The 16,156-nt window shown below is 37.5% G+C and overlaps 1 protein-coding gene across 3 annotated transcripts in view; it reads right to left on the reverse strand.

The window, feature by feature from the left end:
• The window catches only part of LOC133606235 (CSC1-like protein 2), a 24,541-nt gene continuing 8,385 nt past the window's right edge, over positions 1 to 16,156 (reverse strand). The window contains exons 5-24 of one of the 3 annotated variants that reach the window (XM_061959936.1): positions 14,618 to 14,708; positions 14,494 to 14,531; positions 14,237 to 14,379; positions 13,895 to 13,946; positions 13,713 to 13,821; positions 12,212 to 12,282; positions 11,687 to 11,767; positions 11,434 to 11,557; positions 11,066 to 11,199; positions 10,857 to 10,994; positions 10,602 to 10,755; positions 9,937 to 10,043; positions 9,739 to 9,825; positions 9,591 to 9,656; positions 9,053 to 9,215; positions 6,524 to 6,629; positions 6,258 to 6,425; positions 6,058 to 6,173; positions 5,892 to 5,963; positions 1 to 2,455 (exon numbers count right to left, since the gene is read on the reverse strand). In XM_061959936.1, the coding sequence (XP_061815920.1) occupies positions 2,279 to 2,455; positions 5,892 to 5,963; positions 6,058 to 6,173; positions 6,258 to 6,425; positions 6,524 to 6,629; positions 9,053 to 9,215; positions 9,591 to 9,656; positions 9,739 to 9,825; positions 9,937 to 10,043; positions 10,602 to 10,755; positions 10,857 to 10,994; positions 11,066 to 11,199; positions 11,434 to 11,557; positions 11,687 to 11,767; positions 12,212 to 12,282; positions 13,713 to 13,821; positions 13,895 to 13,946; positions 14,237 to 14,379; positions 14,494 to 14,531; positions 14,618 to 14,708 (2,197 nt within the window). In that variant the 3' untranslated portion in view covers positions 1 to 2,278. Of the gene's footprint in view, positions 2,459 to 5,891; positions 5,964 to 6,057; positions 6,174 to 6,257; positions 6,426 to 6,523; positions 6,630 to 9,052; positions 9,216 to 9,590; positions 9,657 to 9,738; positions 9,826 to 9,936; positions 10,044 to 10,601; positions 10,756 to 10,856; positions 10,995 to 11,065; positions 11,200 to 11,433; positions 11,558 to 11,686; positions 11,768 to 12,211; positions 12,283 to 13,712; positions 13,822 to 13,894; positions 13,947 to 14,236; positions 14,380 to 14,493; positions 14,532 to 14,617; positions 14,709 to 16,156 lie in introns of all 3 variants that reach the window. The other 2 variants (XM_061959946.2, XM_061959926.1) reach the window with 2 other exon arrangements.

Raw genomic sequence — 16,156 nt, forward strand, 5'->3', positions numbered from 1 at the left:
CAATTTTTATAGCCCTGCTCTATATTGTGTTCAAGAATGATAGAAAACACAATGCCAAAAATAGGGCAAATTAACCAATTTATGCTGGCATATATTTATGATTAATGTAGCTGTACAAAAACATGCATCTCCATTTATGTGATTAAAAAAAAACAGGGTTTGCAAGCCTCTTGACCCCTTAGTGGAATAAATTCTAATTTAAAAAAAAGTTTTCAAACGTTGTACTGTAAGGCCATGCATGTGTACAGGCAGAGTGTTGACTGGTGATTTAATGAACACAAGGAAAGCAAAGGAGAAGGGAAGGTCGGCTTGAGCGTGAAAACAGACAAACACTGACATTCAAATTCCTTTGCTTGTACAATTGAAAATATAGATTTGAACATTTGTTTTGTGACTTTTTTTTGAGGAAAAGGGCTGTTTTGATAGCTAAGATTGTTGATCCCTGGTTCAAAACCATGAAATAATAAAGCATAATTTTCCATTCTTAGCGATACAGTATTTGTTGTAAATAAAGAATCATAATAGAGAAACTGTTATGCACAAACATTTTACTAAGCACTCTTCAGAACAGAGCAAGCTGACATTGTCATCTATGAGTGCTTTGTTGTTTAACAAAAAAAATATATACACATATAGTTTTATTTCCAGTGAGCCCACAGATGTAGTTAAGATTTGGTAAGGGAACATGATACACAAATGTGGAGGAGTTATTACAAGACAAGTGTAAAATAATAAAATACGGCTAAAGCTAAGAGACTGACACACAGTAGATAAACACTTGTCAGTTCAATTATTTTACAAAATAGCACATACTGTAGCTCATGGTGGCTAAATTCTCATCAAAAGTTGCAGAGGTCAGCGACATTCAACGTTAAAGAAATAGTGTTTTCAAAGTATCCCTCCCACAACCCACCAGGACACATTCAGAGATTTCAAGACATGTTAGAGGTATACAAACGTTGAGGTATGACAACAACAAAGGTCTTATTACGAATCATATGAGAACACCAGACAATTTTGTTGTTAGTACCAAAATAATGTGACTCGTGATCACAGCCCGGCCGGTCAGTCTCTATTCATCAATATGGTTTGTGTGCAGTCTCTCTTTGTGAATGTAGTGGCCTGAAGAACTGGCTTTATCAAGAACTACAACAATGGTGGACTCACACTGTCGTCTCCGTGATATTATAACATGGATACATAGTAAGGCCACAATTTTGTGTGTGCTATAGTGTGTTTGTTACTTAGTTGAGTTGAACATATTTTGATGTCCAACGCATCTGACTTTTTGCGTCATCTGCCTCACGTTTTATCACAGATAAGACATGATTGGAGATAAATAATGAATAAATCAGCTTTGGGAGGCTGTAACGTTGCTGCCAACAGTTTATAATAATATATCTATCAGGATCTACATGATCAAGTGCCTATACAAAAGTTAACAACCAGAACGGCAAGACATTGTCACTTGAAATGAATGCAAATGTCAGAATCTGTGCATAAGATGTAAACGTATAGGCAAAAAAAAAAAGAAAGATAACTGATGAGGACAAAAAAAAAAAAACAATGACAGTGAGAATCCTAACAGACTAGTAGCAACCCTCTACGTCCAAATCAACTCAAAGTCCTCTTGTAGCAGCAGTTCAACAGCAGTCCCGACTGGCTGCATGTCTTAGTAAACGTAGTGTGCTAACATATCAGGTAATCTTCTACGCTACATTTATGTGTTCTAATAAATGCCCTACGAGACTATTTGTTGACAATGTGCTAGAAGAAATAGTGCTCTGTAGAGAGGTTTCTTCTTTAAATGACTCAATGAGGATGTTGGGAACACTACATCGTCTTTGAAAGCCACATTTAGGGACGGCGGTAGAGCATTTGGGGAACATCATCTCGTCTTTTCAACATGAAAGCATGCCGTGTGACGGCGCCTTACTAGACAAGTGGTCTCTTTTCAAGTGCAAGAATGTTGAGACAACCAGCAGAGCAGCACTTCCCTTCCAGGAGATGCCCAAAGACTCCGTTAAGCATTCGTGTCTTTCCACTGCGCTGATCTGAAGGACTTTGCAGGACATGCATTGCTTGTGCAGGTAGTAGTCTTTGAAGAGACCTGGTGAAGTACTGTAAATGTAAGAATCCATGTCATCATTAGTATGCACGAATGTTAGTTCATGGAGTCCCTCCACCAAGGTTGGGATGCTTTGGTGGACTTGGTGATTCCAATTTCCTGTTTAGTTAATTTATTGAGTGCACTCCTGTCAAGTTAATCTTCGGTCTGTCAGTGTCTCACTTCATTATCAATGAGGCTGTCTTCTCCAGACTGAAAGTCCTCGTTCAGACCATTTTCCATGTTAATTATTTCCTCGTCCTGTGACGAGCCTTGACCGTCCTCCTCGCCGCTGCCTGATCCGGCTTCCTCTGAGTTTCCATCTTGCAGAACCAGAGCAATGTACATCTGCTGTAGAGGAAGAGATTAAAACAAAATGAAGTTGTGTGCCAAGCAGACAACGCAAAGAATAAAGAGCATTCAGCTAGCAACAAATTAGGCCCGGGAGATATACTGTATATTGATTTTATCTATAAATTTGAGTTTTTTGTTATAGACTATTTAAAAAATATATGTTTCTATTCTTGCTTCGACATACTTTTTGTACCCAGGAGCTTTTGTAGCTTCCACCCGCTCCCTTGTTTCCATAGCGGCACACCGAGCAAAACATGGCTAATGCTAACGAATGCAAGAAGTTTGTTCCAAAGAAAAGAAAAGTGTTGTCAGAAGTTTGATTGTGAGGCAAATAGCATAAAACAAATGACTGCAAGCTGCAAAGTTTGTTTAAAAAAGGCAGCAGCACAACAAACTTATTATTCCTGCATCTGCAAACGAAGCCTCCAGCAGAGTGCGGGAAAGAAATGCAAGTCTTTATGAGGCGAACAAGACAACAACCACTTACTAAAACTATAGTCCCCTCGATGTTTTACTTGATTATTTATTTGCATACAATGTTTAATACTACAATTGTATTTACAAAAGTATTTTATTAAAGACAGACGTTTCAACTTTGCACTTTATTAATCTCAATGTTGGAGATTATTATTTGAATGCAATGTGCAATGCTACATTTTTGTTAACAGAAGTAATTTGTTTAAGACACACATTGCATTCCATGGGAAGCTCTAAATTGAATTTTTTGAAAATTATTTCATTAAAAGTACAATTATATCTTGTCTGAAAAAAAACCCATACAAATTAGAATTTTGCTAAGCGTTGGATGGAGTGTATGCAGTGACATGCTACATTTTTGTTAACAGAAGAACTACTAGTATTTGATCAAATAAAATAAAAACTTGTTTTGAATTATCTGTCTTTTGTGGTCATTGATTTCTTTAAAAAACGTAGGGGGGAAAAAAAAAAGTTTTTGTGAAAAAATCGGAGATTAAATTTTTAGGCCGTATCGCCCAGGCCTACAACACGTGTAGGCAGTCAGAATAAATGAGCACACAATGTAGTTTGAAGTTGAGAAGTACATGCACAAATGTTGAAAGTAACAGCCAAGAAAGCATCTTGGCTGATGATATTGATACTTGTATTTATTTTTTCTGTATTGTGTAGTTATAAATATATGCTTTTACTTGTAATTGTATTGAATTGTGGACCCCAGGAAGACTAGTGGGTTGTTGTGGCAACCAGCTAATGGGGATCCTTAATAAAAATCAAATCAAATCTGTTGTACCAGAACTTCAATAATAATATTACTTTGATGGTTGACTTTTATCATGAGTAAAGTTGCTCTCCTTCATTTTTGTTTTTAGGTTAAAAAACCCCCACTAAAAAAGGAGCTTCATATGGAAGATAAATAATTTACATGAAACGTTTATGTAATATGGTATTAGCTCATTGTTTTTTAACATGTACAGCACATGTCAAGTGGCAATGAATAAAACAATGCTGGCCTATAAATTGGGATGTGCTGATCGATCGGCCACCGTTCAGTATCGGCTGATTTTCATGAAGTACGTGATTATAATTGCTGATCAATGCCTTTCAAAACCAATTACAGTCGCCGATCCCCTTTGGCTGACATTGTGTTGATTTTTAGTCCTACATCTGACAATCTAGCAGCTAAATGTGTGTCTTCATACACAGTGGAGCACCAAATTGATAATGTTTAACTATTTTCCGTACAATATGCACTGAGGCTATAGAGTGTGTTTTATCCGATTACTCAATTAATCAAACAAACTAATCGATAGATTAGTTAATTACTAAAAAAAATTGATAGTTGCTGCTGCAATACAAACAGAGCAAGACAGGAACAGGCATGCTAATACCTAAACTAAACACTAAACTAGATTTAAACAACACTAAGAAATAAGTGCTTAATACACTTTAAGAAGAGTAGATAGAACAGCATTAAGTAAGCAGCTATTAACATGAAATCAACAAGAAGATTAATAGGAGTATCGAGAGAAGATGATGTAACAACTGTTGTGTGTCAGCATTGTCAGTACACAAAACATAAGAGGATGGCGGATCAATGTACCGGTATACATTTTTGGTGTCGTTATCAAAGGTACTATCAGTATATGATCGATACCACAGTGATTAGAGCTCTATCTTTATTTTCTAAAAATATTTTTTGTTAATGAAAACTCAGGGACTATTTATTTGGACACAGGACTTCGAGGACAAAAACCAAATGGTTTAAATTAGTAGTAGATGGTAGTTTCTGCATTTGTTTAGTTATTGTGTACTATATTTTTGTTCAAACAACTGTATGTAATAAAAAAAAAAAAAATCAGGAACTAGTTTCAATATTGTGTTGATATTGTTTAACGGTCAGTAACTAGCACTCACCATAAATAAATGGAAACGTTTACAGTTGATAGATGTGATCGGCATCGGCTGATCTTACCCATGGGTGATCAGAATCGGCAGTATAAAACCCTGATCGGGTGTTGATTAGATATATGTATAGAGCATAAAAGTAAATGTTAGTGAAATACAGTTAAAATTCAAAAACACTTAACCCCCACTGTAAATTATATTGCATTTACAAAATTGAACAAAATATTAGCTGTGTTTCCATTGCAGTTTTTCGCAAAATAATAGTGATATTTATCAAATTTAGATTAAGTACATTTGCGACTTGTAGGTATTTCCATTAAATGGTGTTTTGTGTCATGAGCCGTAGTTCTCGTAAAATCTCATCCCGTGAGACTCCGCTTTGAGGAAGATATTGCAGCCACTGCTCCATGATGTCAATAGAAATCAGTGGCAGCAGGTGATTACTCAAAGGCCCCCTTGACACTTGTTCGGGCATATGGGTCTCTTCGAGCCTGCCGGTCGGCCTCTATTACGTGAAAGGGACCCGTGAGACAGCCTGGTGCGGATCGGAAGCGAGACCAAGACAACCTGTCTGCCCGAGTTGTCCTGCATTGGCGCCCCGCCGGTTCGGTATTTAAAAAAAAAAAAAAAGTGTTTTCATCATTCTTTTGCGAAAATCTAAAACATCAAAACGTCTCAAAAATCACCTCATGAGAGCGCAAAAATGTTTTAGCCATATTTGAGAAGTTTTTCGAAATATGGGTGTTTCCATTACCAGTTTCTTATTTCGTTATTTAGGTTTTGCGCATTTCTAGGGGTAATGGAAACGCAGTAGCAAGCTATACCCAAAGTTGTTTTCAATACAGCCTGAGTTTCAGTATGTTCCATGTACTGATATTCTAAAGTACTTTATCGATTTTGATTATTTTTTGCACTTTGGAAAGAAGCTGAAGTAACTCCACGCTGATTGATCCCAGCTTTATAAAAACGTTCTTTCACAAATGTTTGGAGCTCATTGCATGTGCGGCCCTGCGTTACATCATGAAATAAAGTAAACTGGACTACTTACTGCTGCTTTGTTGGAGTCAGTCGTGCACTCTACCTGACCATTCTCAGTCTCCTCCAATTCTTCTGTGTCAATCTGAGACACAAAAAGTGCATATAACTTCCGTTAATTAAAAATAGAAAATGCAACAAAAAGTCAAAGGGACTATTATCATTGACCCAGTTGTTACCTTATAGTTGTGAGCACTGAGATATTTGAAATGTCCAAAACAGACATGAGAAAGGCAGACAATAATTGTGATTATCAAAACTATGAAGGTGAACATGGGGATTGCAGCTGTAAAACCTGGGAAAGAAAAGTGAATGCATTTTAAAGTCTCATAGATTGTGTCATGAAGATGTGTGGCCTGTAGATGGCGTACTATCCTACCAGAACGCATCGTGGAGAAGAACAGCAGCCAGAAAAGGCAAAGAATTGGAGCAGCCACCACTTGGTTGACCGCTCCAGAATGGATTTTCTTGTCCAGTTTGGAAGGTAGGTAGGCATAGTACATGTTGTACCTGTCTGCCAGGTGTTTGAGAAGCATGTACATCAGCCCTGCACAGAGAAATAGAACATCCTATCAGTGTAGCTGATGAGAATCTACTGTATGTGAAAAACAGAACAAGATAATTGCATAAAACAGCAGAACTAACCAAAGGGGACAATGATGGGGCAGGTGATGCTGTAGGTCATAACCACTGTGAAGACACACATCATCCACGCATAAGCTGCGCCAAACTGGAACTCGTAAGCTTGATGCTGCAGCAAGACAGGATAGTAATAAAATCATTAGTAATCAATATCCAGGAATTACTCATGAAGTGTGCAGGTCTGCCCAAATTCTGTCTTTGTTTTAATGTCCCAATTAATTGTTTTACACTTTTTTAGGGTGGTCAAAATTAACAAGTTAACTCTTGTGATTAATCACAAAAAACAATCATGTATGGAGCAGATTAAACACACCATATATTTTGACTTTACATGCTCCTTTACCTCAAATGTGGATGGTTACCTGAAAGACGGTACTGGTTGTAATACAGTCAGTGATCAGGTCAATGCCTACATCAGTGCAAAATAAGTGAGGAGACTCCAACTGTTGTCCTCATGGGACAATTTCACTCCAAAATAAACCCTGACAGTACTTTATAACAGGGGTCCCAAAACTTTTTGACTCGGGGGGCCGCATTGGGTTAAAAAAAAATTGGCCGGGGGCCGGGCTGTATATGTGTATATATATTATTCCTCGCACACTAATTGACTGAAAGAGCGCACACTTGCCACTCGCTCGCTCGCCCGACACTGCGGCGCGATGATGTCACGTTATCGATGGGAAAATGCATTTTTAGACAATATGATTTGCCTGAGTGGCTAGGAGACCCAGAGAGTAACAAGCGGTAGAAAATGGATCAGAAAATTACAGATTTAAAATAATAATAATAATAAAAATTTTAAAAAACTTGGAACTTCCCACGGGACAGATTTTGGATGCGGGCGGGCCGTAGTTTGGGGACCCCTGCTTTATAATATAAAAATGACATGTATTAAACTAAAACTTTTTTTTTTAATTCCTGGATGACAATCTGACAATTAAATTAATTTGTATCATAATATTGGGGTCCTAAAGTTATTTTAAATTATACAAGCAAGTAATAACCTGTGATTAATCATGATTAATCCTAATTCAAAGCGTGTTTAGACTTAAAACAATAATAATGTGACAGCACTACTTTTTTATATAATAGATAATTCTTAATTTATTTTTAACAGTGTATAAATGTAAATGTGAATGGTTGTCTGTTTAGCTGTGTTGGCCCTGTGATAATGTGGCGACTTTTCTAGGGTGTACCCTATCTTATGCCCGAGTGCAGCTGGGATAGGCTCTTACTACACTGTCATCAAGATTTGAGCAAATCAATGACTTGAAGTTAAGTAAAACAATTAAAACATGTTTGTATATGACACTGAGAATAAAACAACATTAGAGTACAAATATGGGATCTTGTTAAATTTAATTCTGCAAGCAAATTATTTGACTGTGATTAATCATGATTCATCCAAGTTTAAAAGTGTGATTAATATGATTCAACTAATTAATAATTTGACAGCACTAGTTATTTGGTATAATATCTATAATAAACATTTTTCAAAACAAGTTACAGATTAAAAAAGCTAATTTTGGTTGCATGGAGATGGCCTAAAATCTTACTTTTTAAAAATTTAAAGATTCAAGATGAATAAGAATCACGATTCAGATATGAATATATTTTTTTGTGCACCCCTCATTGTCATGCTGCTTGTCTCATGAGCCAATCTTGAACTTTGTAAATATGTGATGAGGGCAAGGATGTATGAAGGATGGATATCTAGTACCATGAGTAGTCCAACACACACGCCAAACAGTCAAAAACATGAGCTTTCCTCATGGTGAAAACCGACCATGTGACTGTACCTGGCGCCACTACTATAGCTAAACATGGCAGATCTAGGGGAGACAACCTTGATAAAAAAAAGTGCTGAAGACAGACATGTTGGGCCACAGCGCGCACAACGACAACATGACGCAATACACTTACAATGGATACAATGGGTAAGCAAACAAAACCTTGTAAGCTTTGCTTCTTCCTACTCATTTTCGAACATATGCAATTGGAACCACGTAACGTTCCTTTATGTGACTTATTACCGTAGGCATGTTTGAAACAAATAAACCGAACTTATTGATTCCTACAACTTCCATCCATCCATTTTCTACCGCTTATTCCCTTCGGGGTCACGGGGGGCGGAAGGCGGGGTACACCCTGGACAAGTCGCCACCTCATCTTACTACAACTTTTCAAATGTTTTTTGTTTTTTACATCTTTTTGATGCTTTAGCAAAACATGTTCAACGTCCCATGTGAATGTACAATATATAAAAGTATGACTTCACAAGTACCAGCCGCAGCACAACAATGAACTCAAAAAGTCTTACGTGAAGATATGTGTTAATTAGAAGGCTCCAATATACTGTACCTACAGTGTTTCCCATACATTAATTTATATGTGGCAGCCGGCCACAAATGAATTTGGACTGCCATGACTAGATGTGGCGCAACACAAATAGATTGCAGTCTTATGGGAAACACTGACTTGGTATTAAAATATCATGTTAATGCGTGGTTGTCAAGACGACTGCATACGAACCCTCTTGACATTCCTACGTTCAGCTGCAGATCTAGCCAGGCAAAGACGAATCATGTACATAAGCAGACCAGGGATCCTGAGCAGGTCCATGGCATTTCCAATAAATGCAGATGCAATGACATAATTCACAAAGAAGGCTCCATTGTCAGGAAGGAAGACACACCTAAAGAAAAAAACAGGCTATTTTTAAATTAGGTCTATTTTCAGCAGACCTATTCAGTTACAGTAAATAAACATCCTACTGTAGGAATAGTTTTAGGTGTGATTGCATGAAACGTGTGATTTACATCATTAATGACTACTACTATGTTATATACTACAATAATTTCAGCATTTTAATTCACTGATACATTTTCAAGGTGCCTTAACCTATGCAAGAACTTAAAACAAAAGTAGAGAAACTTAAACAAATATGTGCCAGTGCAAAAAAGATTGAACAGGTTAAAGCTTGTGGCATATACAATAAGTAAAGCGAATGACTGGTACAAAGCTTTATTTAAAGAAATAAAAATATATGGGTGATATGTATGCTACTTACTCAAATCTCACATTAACATCTGCCAAGAATCCTTTGTCAAAAAGCCATCGAAAGAAAAGATCCAAACTGGGGAATGAAAACAGAAATGTGGAAGCATTTAAACTGAGCTATACCTTGCTTAATGCATATTTTTATATTTTATATATACCTGCTTAAACCAAGGGATGGCAGTAGGAGGACCATGAATATTAGGAAAGTGTAGCATTTATGCATAGTGGTTCTATTCTCTACAGACCTGGAAGAAAAATAATACAAGATCAGAATCAGTACTGAAATTACATAAACAGGACACTTGTACAACATTAGAACATCCTGGGCAGATGATTGAAATAAGTGAGAACCTTACCGGGTCCAGTGGGCTTCAAAGAAGGCAGAGTAGTAAACAATTGTCGGAAGTAAGGCAGAGAAAGACCACAGGAGGAGGGTGGGGAAAAACTGAGTAATAATTGGATTCTGTGGGCAAAACAAATAGACAGTGACATGTTGAGACTTGGCTAAACTGAGCATTTGAAGTGAGGTTAAAGGTTAGATCAACAGGAACGTGTTTTTATGAAACTTCTAATCAAGGCTCTTGAAAATTGTATGGATTACTGCGCAAGACAGCAGAGACAGTTGAGATAAACTGTCAGTTTCCTGTTCCCATTCAAACGTGCAAGGATTATTATTCTATGTAGAAGCAAGTGGAATGTAGATTTTAAATGCTATCTTACCCTAGCTGCTCAAGATAACCAGGGTTAACGGTCATATCAGTACATACAGTATTTGTCAGCACTCAACTGGTTGCAACTTTAAACACATTTTCTTGACAGATAATCCGGTGATTGCGTCATGGGGACAGCACACAGTCAGTCCTCTGCACTCGTTTTTACTGTATTGTTATTTTAACACTTTTGCAGATCAAAATAATTAGTATTGGAAGTACTTGGATAAATCATGCTCTGCAAGAGTGGTTAAGACGACAATCCGTCAATTATGCAAGACACGAAGAGCACTTATAACATTCTGGCTCACGTTTAGGTACTCCACTGGTTTGGTGACATTAAACTTGTCCATGGTGGAGATAATGATGGCTGGGGTGGTGAGAAAGAAGAGGAGCAAGAAGAGGACACAGTTGATGATCAAGCAGCGGATCCACCACGAGACTCCCCCCAAGGATAGATGCTCCCTACAGAGATGAAAGGTTACATATCGGTTAAATTGACATTAGCCAGCACTGATGTCTGCTTAACGGATATTTCCAATGCTGTCGCTTTAATTCCAACTCACCAGTAAACATTGTGCGGATCAGGGGCATAGTTTACAGTCCAACTGTGTGTCTGCAGTTTCTCACTGAAAGCAGAGCTTTGAGGTTCTCTGCGACAGTGGCAGCCTTGAAATTTGCAAGCATTAAAGTCCTTCAAGATACTGCAATAAAAACAAATAAAACAGTTACAAAAAGACAAAAACCTCTAAAAGGTCATCATCATTTCACTTGCATAGCAGTTATGGACTCGTTTTGAAAGGTGACAAATGCCATTCCCAAGGGTTTCCTGTTGACCTTCTCTCTCTCCTTCCTGTAGCCATCTTTCAATTGGGCTTCCAGCTTGGTATAATAACTCACTGCTTCTTCCTGTAAATGGCATGGGAAAAAAAGGATTTGTAGTAAATTTTGGTTGTAATTACTTACACCAACAAAAAGTAATATATGTCATTCGGTAATTTCAGTGTTGCTTTTAACCTTATAATTTCTTGGTAATGATCTAGATGGCAAACAACCAGCTATTTCTTTGTGTCCACTAATAAACATTGAGTGAAAAATCTTTAATAGTATGTTTCGAGTAAAGGAAGGAAATATCCTTCTGACCTGTTCGCAACCTTTGATGATGCAACAGCAAAGATGTCCGCACGGCTTTGGGTTTATCATGGTGTTGATGTGCTCTTTAGCCTGCAGATCAAGGAAGAATTTCTTGCTGCGCTCTGCCTTCTTCCTGCATGCAAACAAATATTAGGTCACGCTAAAAAGTGAGTCAGTCAAGAATATCAGGATCAGTTTTCAAATAATACGCACAATTTTTATAGAAGCTAAACACACATAATGCTCTGTGTGGAACTGGTACCTTTCAGAGTTGAGATACATCAGCCTTGCCACATTGTAACAGATACGAGCTTCCAGCACGGTACAGTTTTCATATGCCTGCCTATTACAGAAAAGTGAGAGACAAAATATTAATACAATAGTCTTATGGAACATAAGTTATTGTTTTCTTTAATAAGTTCAACCATGTACCAAAAGAAAATATTGCATCAATAAAATGCTGACGAGTTGCAGCAAAGACATAAGGGAATACCGGCTACTGAAATGCTGGTGGGATAAGGGTCAATCCCCTCCCCCTATAGTAGCCAATGACACATGACTTGCATAATTCCACTCATCTGGCTTCTATTATAGACATTTACACTTATAAGCCTACCATTGTCTTGTAGTTGTGGAAAAAAACAGTATTAAGAGGAAAAGGCATGTCTCATACGCTCTAATACAGTTAAAGGCTACATAAGCGGGCAGGAAATGAGAATCTATACAGGAGATGTTATGAGAAGTTCAATGCAAAATTAACAAATGGGCAGAAAAAAACCCTTCTTACTCAAAGTGTTGCTTTATGTCTGTTTCCTCTGCATATTTGGAGATTCCATTAACAAATAGAGTCCGTTTTACCTGCATTCAAATGGAAAAAAAGAACTGATAAATGTCATGTGCATGTAGCACAGGGGTGTCCAAACTTTTTCCGGCAATGGTAGCATTCAGAAAAATTGAAGGATGGAAGGTGCCACTTTAAAAAAGGGATGTAACGATATTGAAATTTCATATATCGATTATTGTGAGCAAAATGATCATGGTTATTATTATTATTGTGGTATTGTTGAATGTGCTCAAAATAGTAGTTATGTGCACTAAAATCTTTTAACCAAGTTTTTTTAAACAACTAAAATACTGTAAATAGACACACAATATACTTTCTTGGCATAAGAAACCTTAAATATTGTTCTGGCTTTATAAAAGTCATGTTTTTATTTGAGTTTAATTATGTTGCACTTCTTCCATTTTTATTTGTAAAAGTTTTATATTGTTAATTGATAAAGGTTGATCCAATTTAAGTGATAAATGCAAATTAAGAGTTCACTTTGCTTCATTTTCGGTTTATATGACGTTGCGTGAGTTCACTTCCTGTTGTAGTCTGTTAATAACTTTGTAAAAATAAAACAACCTTCGCCTTGTCGTATTCCTTTATGTACAGATCGATAACTCTGTTCTAAGACAGCACAGCCTGTAGGTTAAATGTACACAATTAAATATCTTAGTTACTCAGATAGCAATGGGTTTATACAAGTTTATAATGGGATATGTCGTTTTTTAATAGGGGAACACAATGTGTCTTGTATTCACGTTCGCATTTAAGATAGCTAACAAGCCAGTTCATCAAAGTGTGGTTACCAATCTCGTTTTTTTCAATAATTTTTATTTAAAACGGTATAAGTAACCTTCAGGAGTTTTACCTCGGTTATTTATTGTTACATCTCTACTTTGATACATATTGTACATTAAAAGATACTAAAAGTAAACCAGTGTACGTTCATTTATAGATTAGCTAGGTGAACAAAACACCCATGTTAGCTTTGTGTTATAGGTGACAAAGGAAATTAGGGTAATAACGAAGGCTGTCAAAAGTAACTAATCACAAAAAATATTGAATAATCTTGTTCATATACAGAATAATCATGCAATTTATTTAGTTGATTTACATTCTAATCTGTTCCAACAACAAAATTGCATTTGTGTCCAAATATTTTTTTTTTTTTTTAATTAATAGATTTATTTTAGTTACCGGTAATTGAAATTATGCAAGCTAGTAATGCTACTAGTAATACTTACCAAATTCCAAAATGTGATTAATCTGATTTGAAAAAAAATATTGTTTGACAGCACTAATAGCATATCTCAATAATTAATGAATTGTGTTTTTTTACAATCTGTCAAGGACCTATAAAAAATGAGTTGCGGGTCAAAATTGGCACCGCGTTCGCACTTTAAACACTCCTGGTGTAGTGGGAATTTTGTGAAACAGCCACTAAAATCATGCCACCTACCAGATCATCCTCTCGATAATGCATCTTGGAAGTGTGTCGTCTCATGCTGTATACTGTCAGTAACAGGTAGAAGAATGCAAATATGGTGTGGAGCCACATAAGTGGATCACTGGAAAAGAAAAAAAGTGTTGAGCAGTAGAGACCACTTCCGGTGAGAAAAGTATTCCATAAAAATCACTCACTTTGCATCCAGATTCCCTATTGTAGTTCTCCCAAAACTGTATGCATTATTATCTGAAATACAAAAGTACAATGAATATATTTTCTTTAGAAATGCATTGTATAGCAGCAGAATGTGGACCATTTTGAATTTTTTTAACAAGATAAAAAGAAAAACATGATCTCCTTAGGGGGAATGCCAATCCATGGCACAAAACCAAGACAAAAAAATATATATGTTTTACATATTAATTTAACAGGCATGTTTGTGTCGCAGGAAGCTTCCCTACAGTAACATAATGTACAAATACATTGCAAAGTCAAACTAGTTGACCAGCTAGGAATGTGTTCACATGACAACTCACCAATTAGATTTCCAGAGAAGTTTACAGGTAAAACGATACCCACTGAGAGTACGCCCACCACTACGAGTAGGCCGATGATGTGTCGCTGGAAGGACAAATAATGTACTGCATCCTCGCCACATTTTTCCCTTATCTCGTCGTCTCTAAAGGTGAATCACACCAAAAATGATTGGGTATCTCGATTCAACATCTGAAGTAGAACTTTCAATATAATTTTTTTTCTTGTATCCATAGCAATAAAGATCAGCCTGACTCACTTGATGCGGAAGATGGCAGTAAGCCATGAGCAGAAGCCCTAAAACAGAGCAGGGATATGATATGAGGGAAACACGGCAGAATGAACATCATTGTCCACCCGCTAAAAATAAATGGCATTCTTACTGTGTCTCTTTGATCCATGTCCACTGAGCTGGAAACTGATGTGAGGCGCTCATAGCGTTCAGGTGTCTCTGTTGTCATTGCAGCAGACACACTGTGGGAATAAAACGCAACATGCACCATTTGTATGGTGTATCAACTTAAAATATTTGTGTCAATGATTACTGTTAGTAGAATGGGAAAGCTGATAACACACAAACGCAAATAGAGGAATGCAGTTAAATTGGCTACACACAAAGTATAGTATAGGTCAGACCTGGGCGTTCTGCGGCCCGCGGGCCACATCCGGCCCTTTGTATGTCCCTGTCCGGCCCGCGTGAGGCCAATCATAAATTACAAAATAAATTTTAAAAAGTATCTATCTCGAGTGTGCAATACAACGGTGCTGCTTTTGTTTTGAAAAGCGTTATTTGTATTACTTCCGTGTGGACGTATGCTTGTGCGCGATTGTGAGTGAATGTGAACAGCGGCAATCACAAATTACAAAATAAATTTAAAAAAACATCTATGTCGTGCGTGCAATTCAACTGTGCTGCTTTTTTTTTGAAAAGTGTTATTTATGGGCGTATGTCCGTGTGTAACCTGTGAGTGAAGGTGCACAGCGACAAGTGATGCCCGGTTATCCCCGAGACGCTAAAAAAAGAAAAGTTGATGACGAATGGCGTGTTTTCAACAAGACATGGACTGCCAAGTATTTCTTTACAGAAATTAAGGGTAAAGCCGTGTGCTTAATTTGTGGTACACATGTTGCTGTGTTTAAAGAATATAGTGTAACAACCTGCTGAAGTTGATGTTGTGTTCTTGAGTTGCGGAAATGAGGAGTGACGATAGACGCGCGTGGAAGAAACGAGACAAGTTGAGCTGTGTTAGTATAGGTTGCTCAATAAAAGTTTAAAAAGAGTGTTAGACTTGGTGTGCACTTCTTCTGGACGCTACAATTGGTGTCAGAAGTAAAACTTTGCGCATACTGCACGGCTTGTGTGCTCAGCCTGCTACGTCATCGGGAGGTACGTGACACGATGTTTCCTGGTGACTTTGTCAAGATTGAACGGGAAGGGAAGGACATTGAGTGGGGACTTAAGGTGCCGGCAGCGACTGCAGATGTCTGTGTGAATCCCGGACGTGAGGAGCTCGCCGCAAAGAGAGAGAGAGAGGGAGGAAGGAGAGAGGCAGCGTCTACAGGTACAGCGTACGCTGCTTGGCATGGGGGAATTCCGCCCTCAATGAAGACACCCAGGTTTGATGGCAAGGCGAACTGGGAGGCATTTCATCCCACTTCTGACACCAATTGTAGCGTCCAGAAGAAGTGCACACCAAGTCTGACGCTCTTTTTAAACTTTTATTGAGCAACCTATACTAACACAGCTCAACTTATCTCGTTCTTTCCACACGCACGTCTATCTTCACTCCTCATTTCCGCAACAGCAACGCTTCCTCCTTCTTCGCCAATCACCTTACAGGTGTGCTATGTTCACAACAAAGAGGATGCAGGATAAAGTGACAGAAATTGAAATTTTTGCATTGTATTATACATCAGGAAGT

The sequence above is a fragment of the Nerophis lumbriciformis genome, linkage group LG02 (assembly GCF_033978685.3).
Source record: "Nerophis lumbriciformis linkage group LG02, RoL_Nlum_v2.1, whole genome shotgun sequence".
Taxonomy (NCBI): domain Eukaryota; kingdom Metazoa; phylum Chordata; class Actinopteri; order Syngnathiformes; family Syngnathidae; genus Nerophis; species Nerophis lumbriciformis.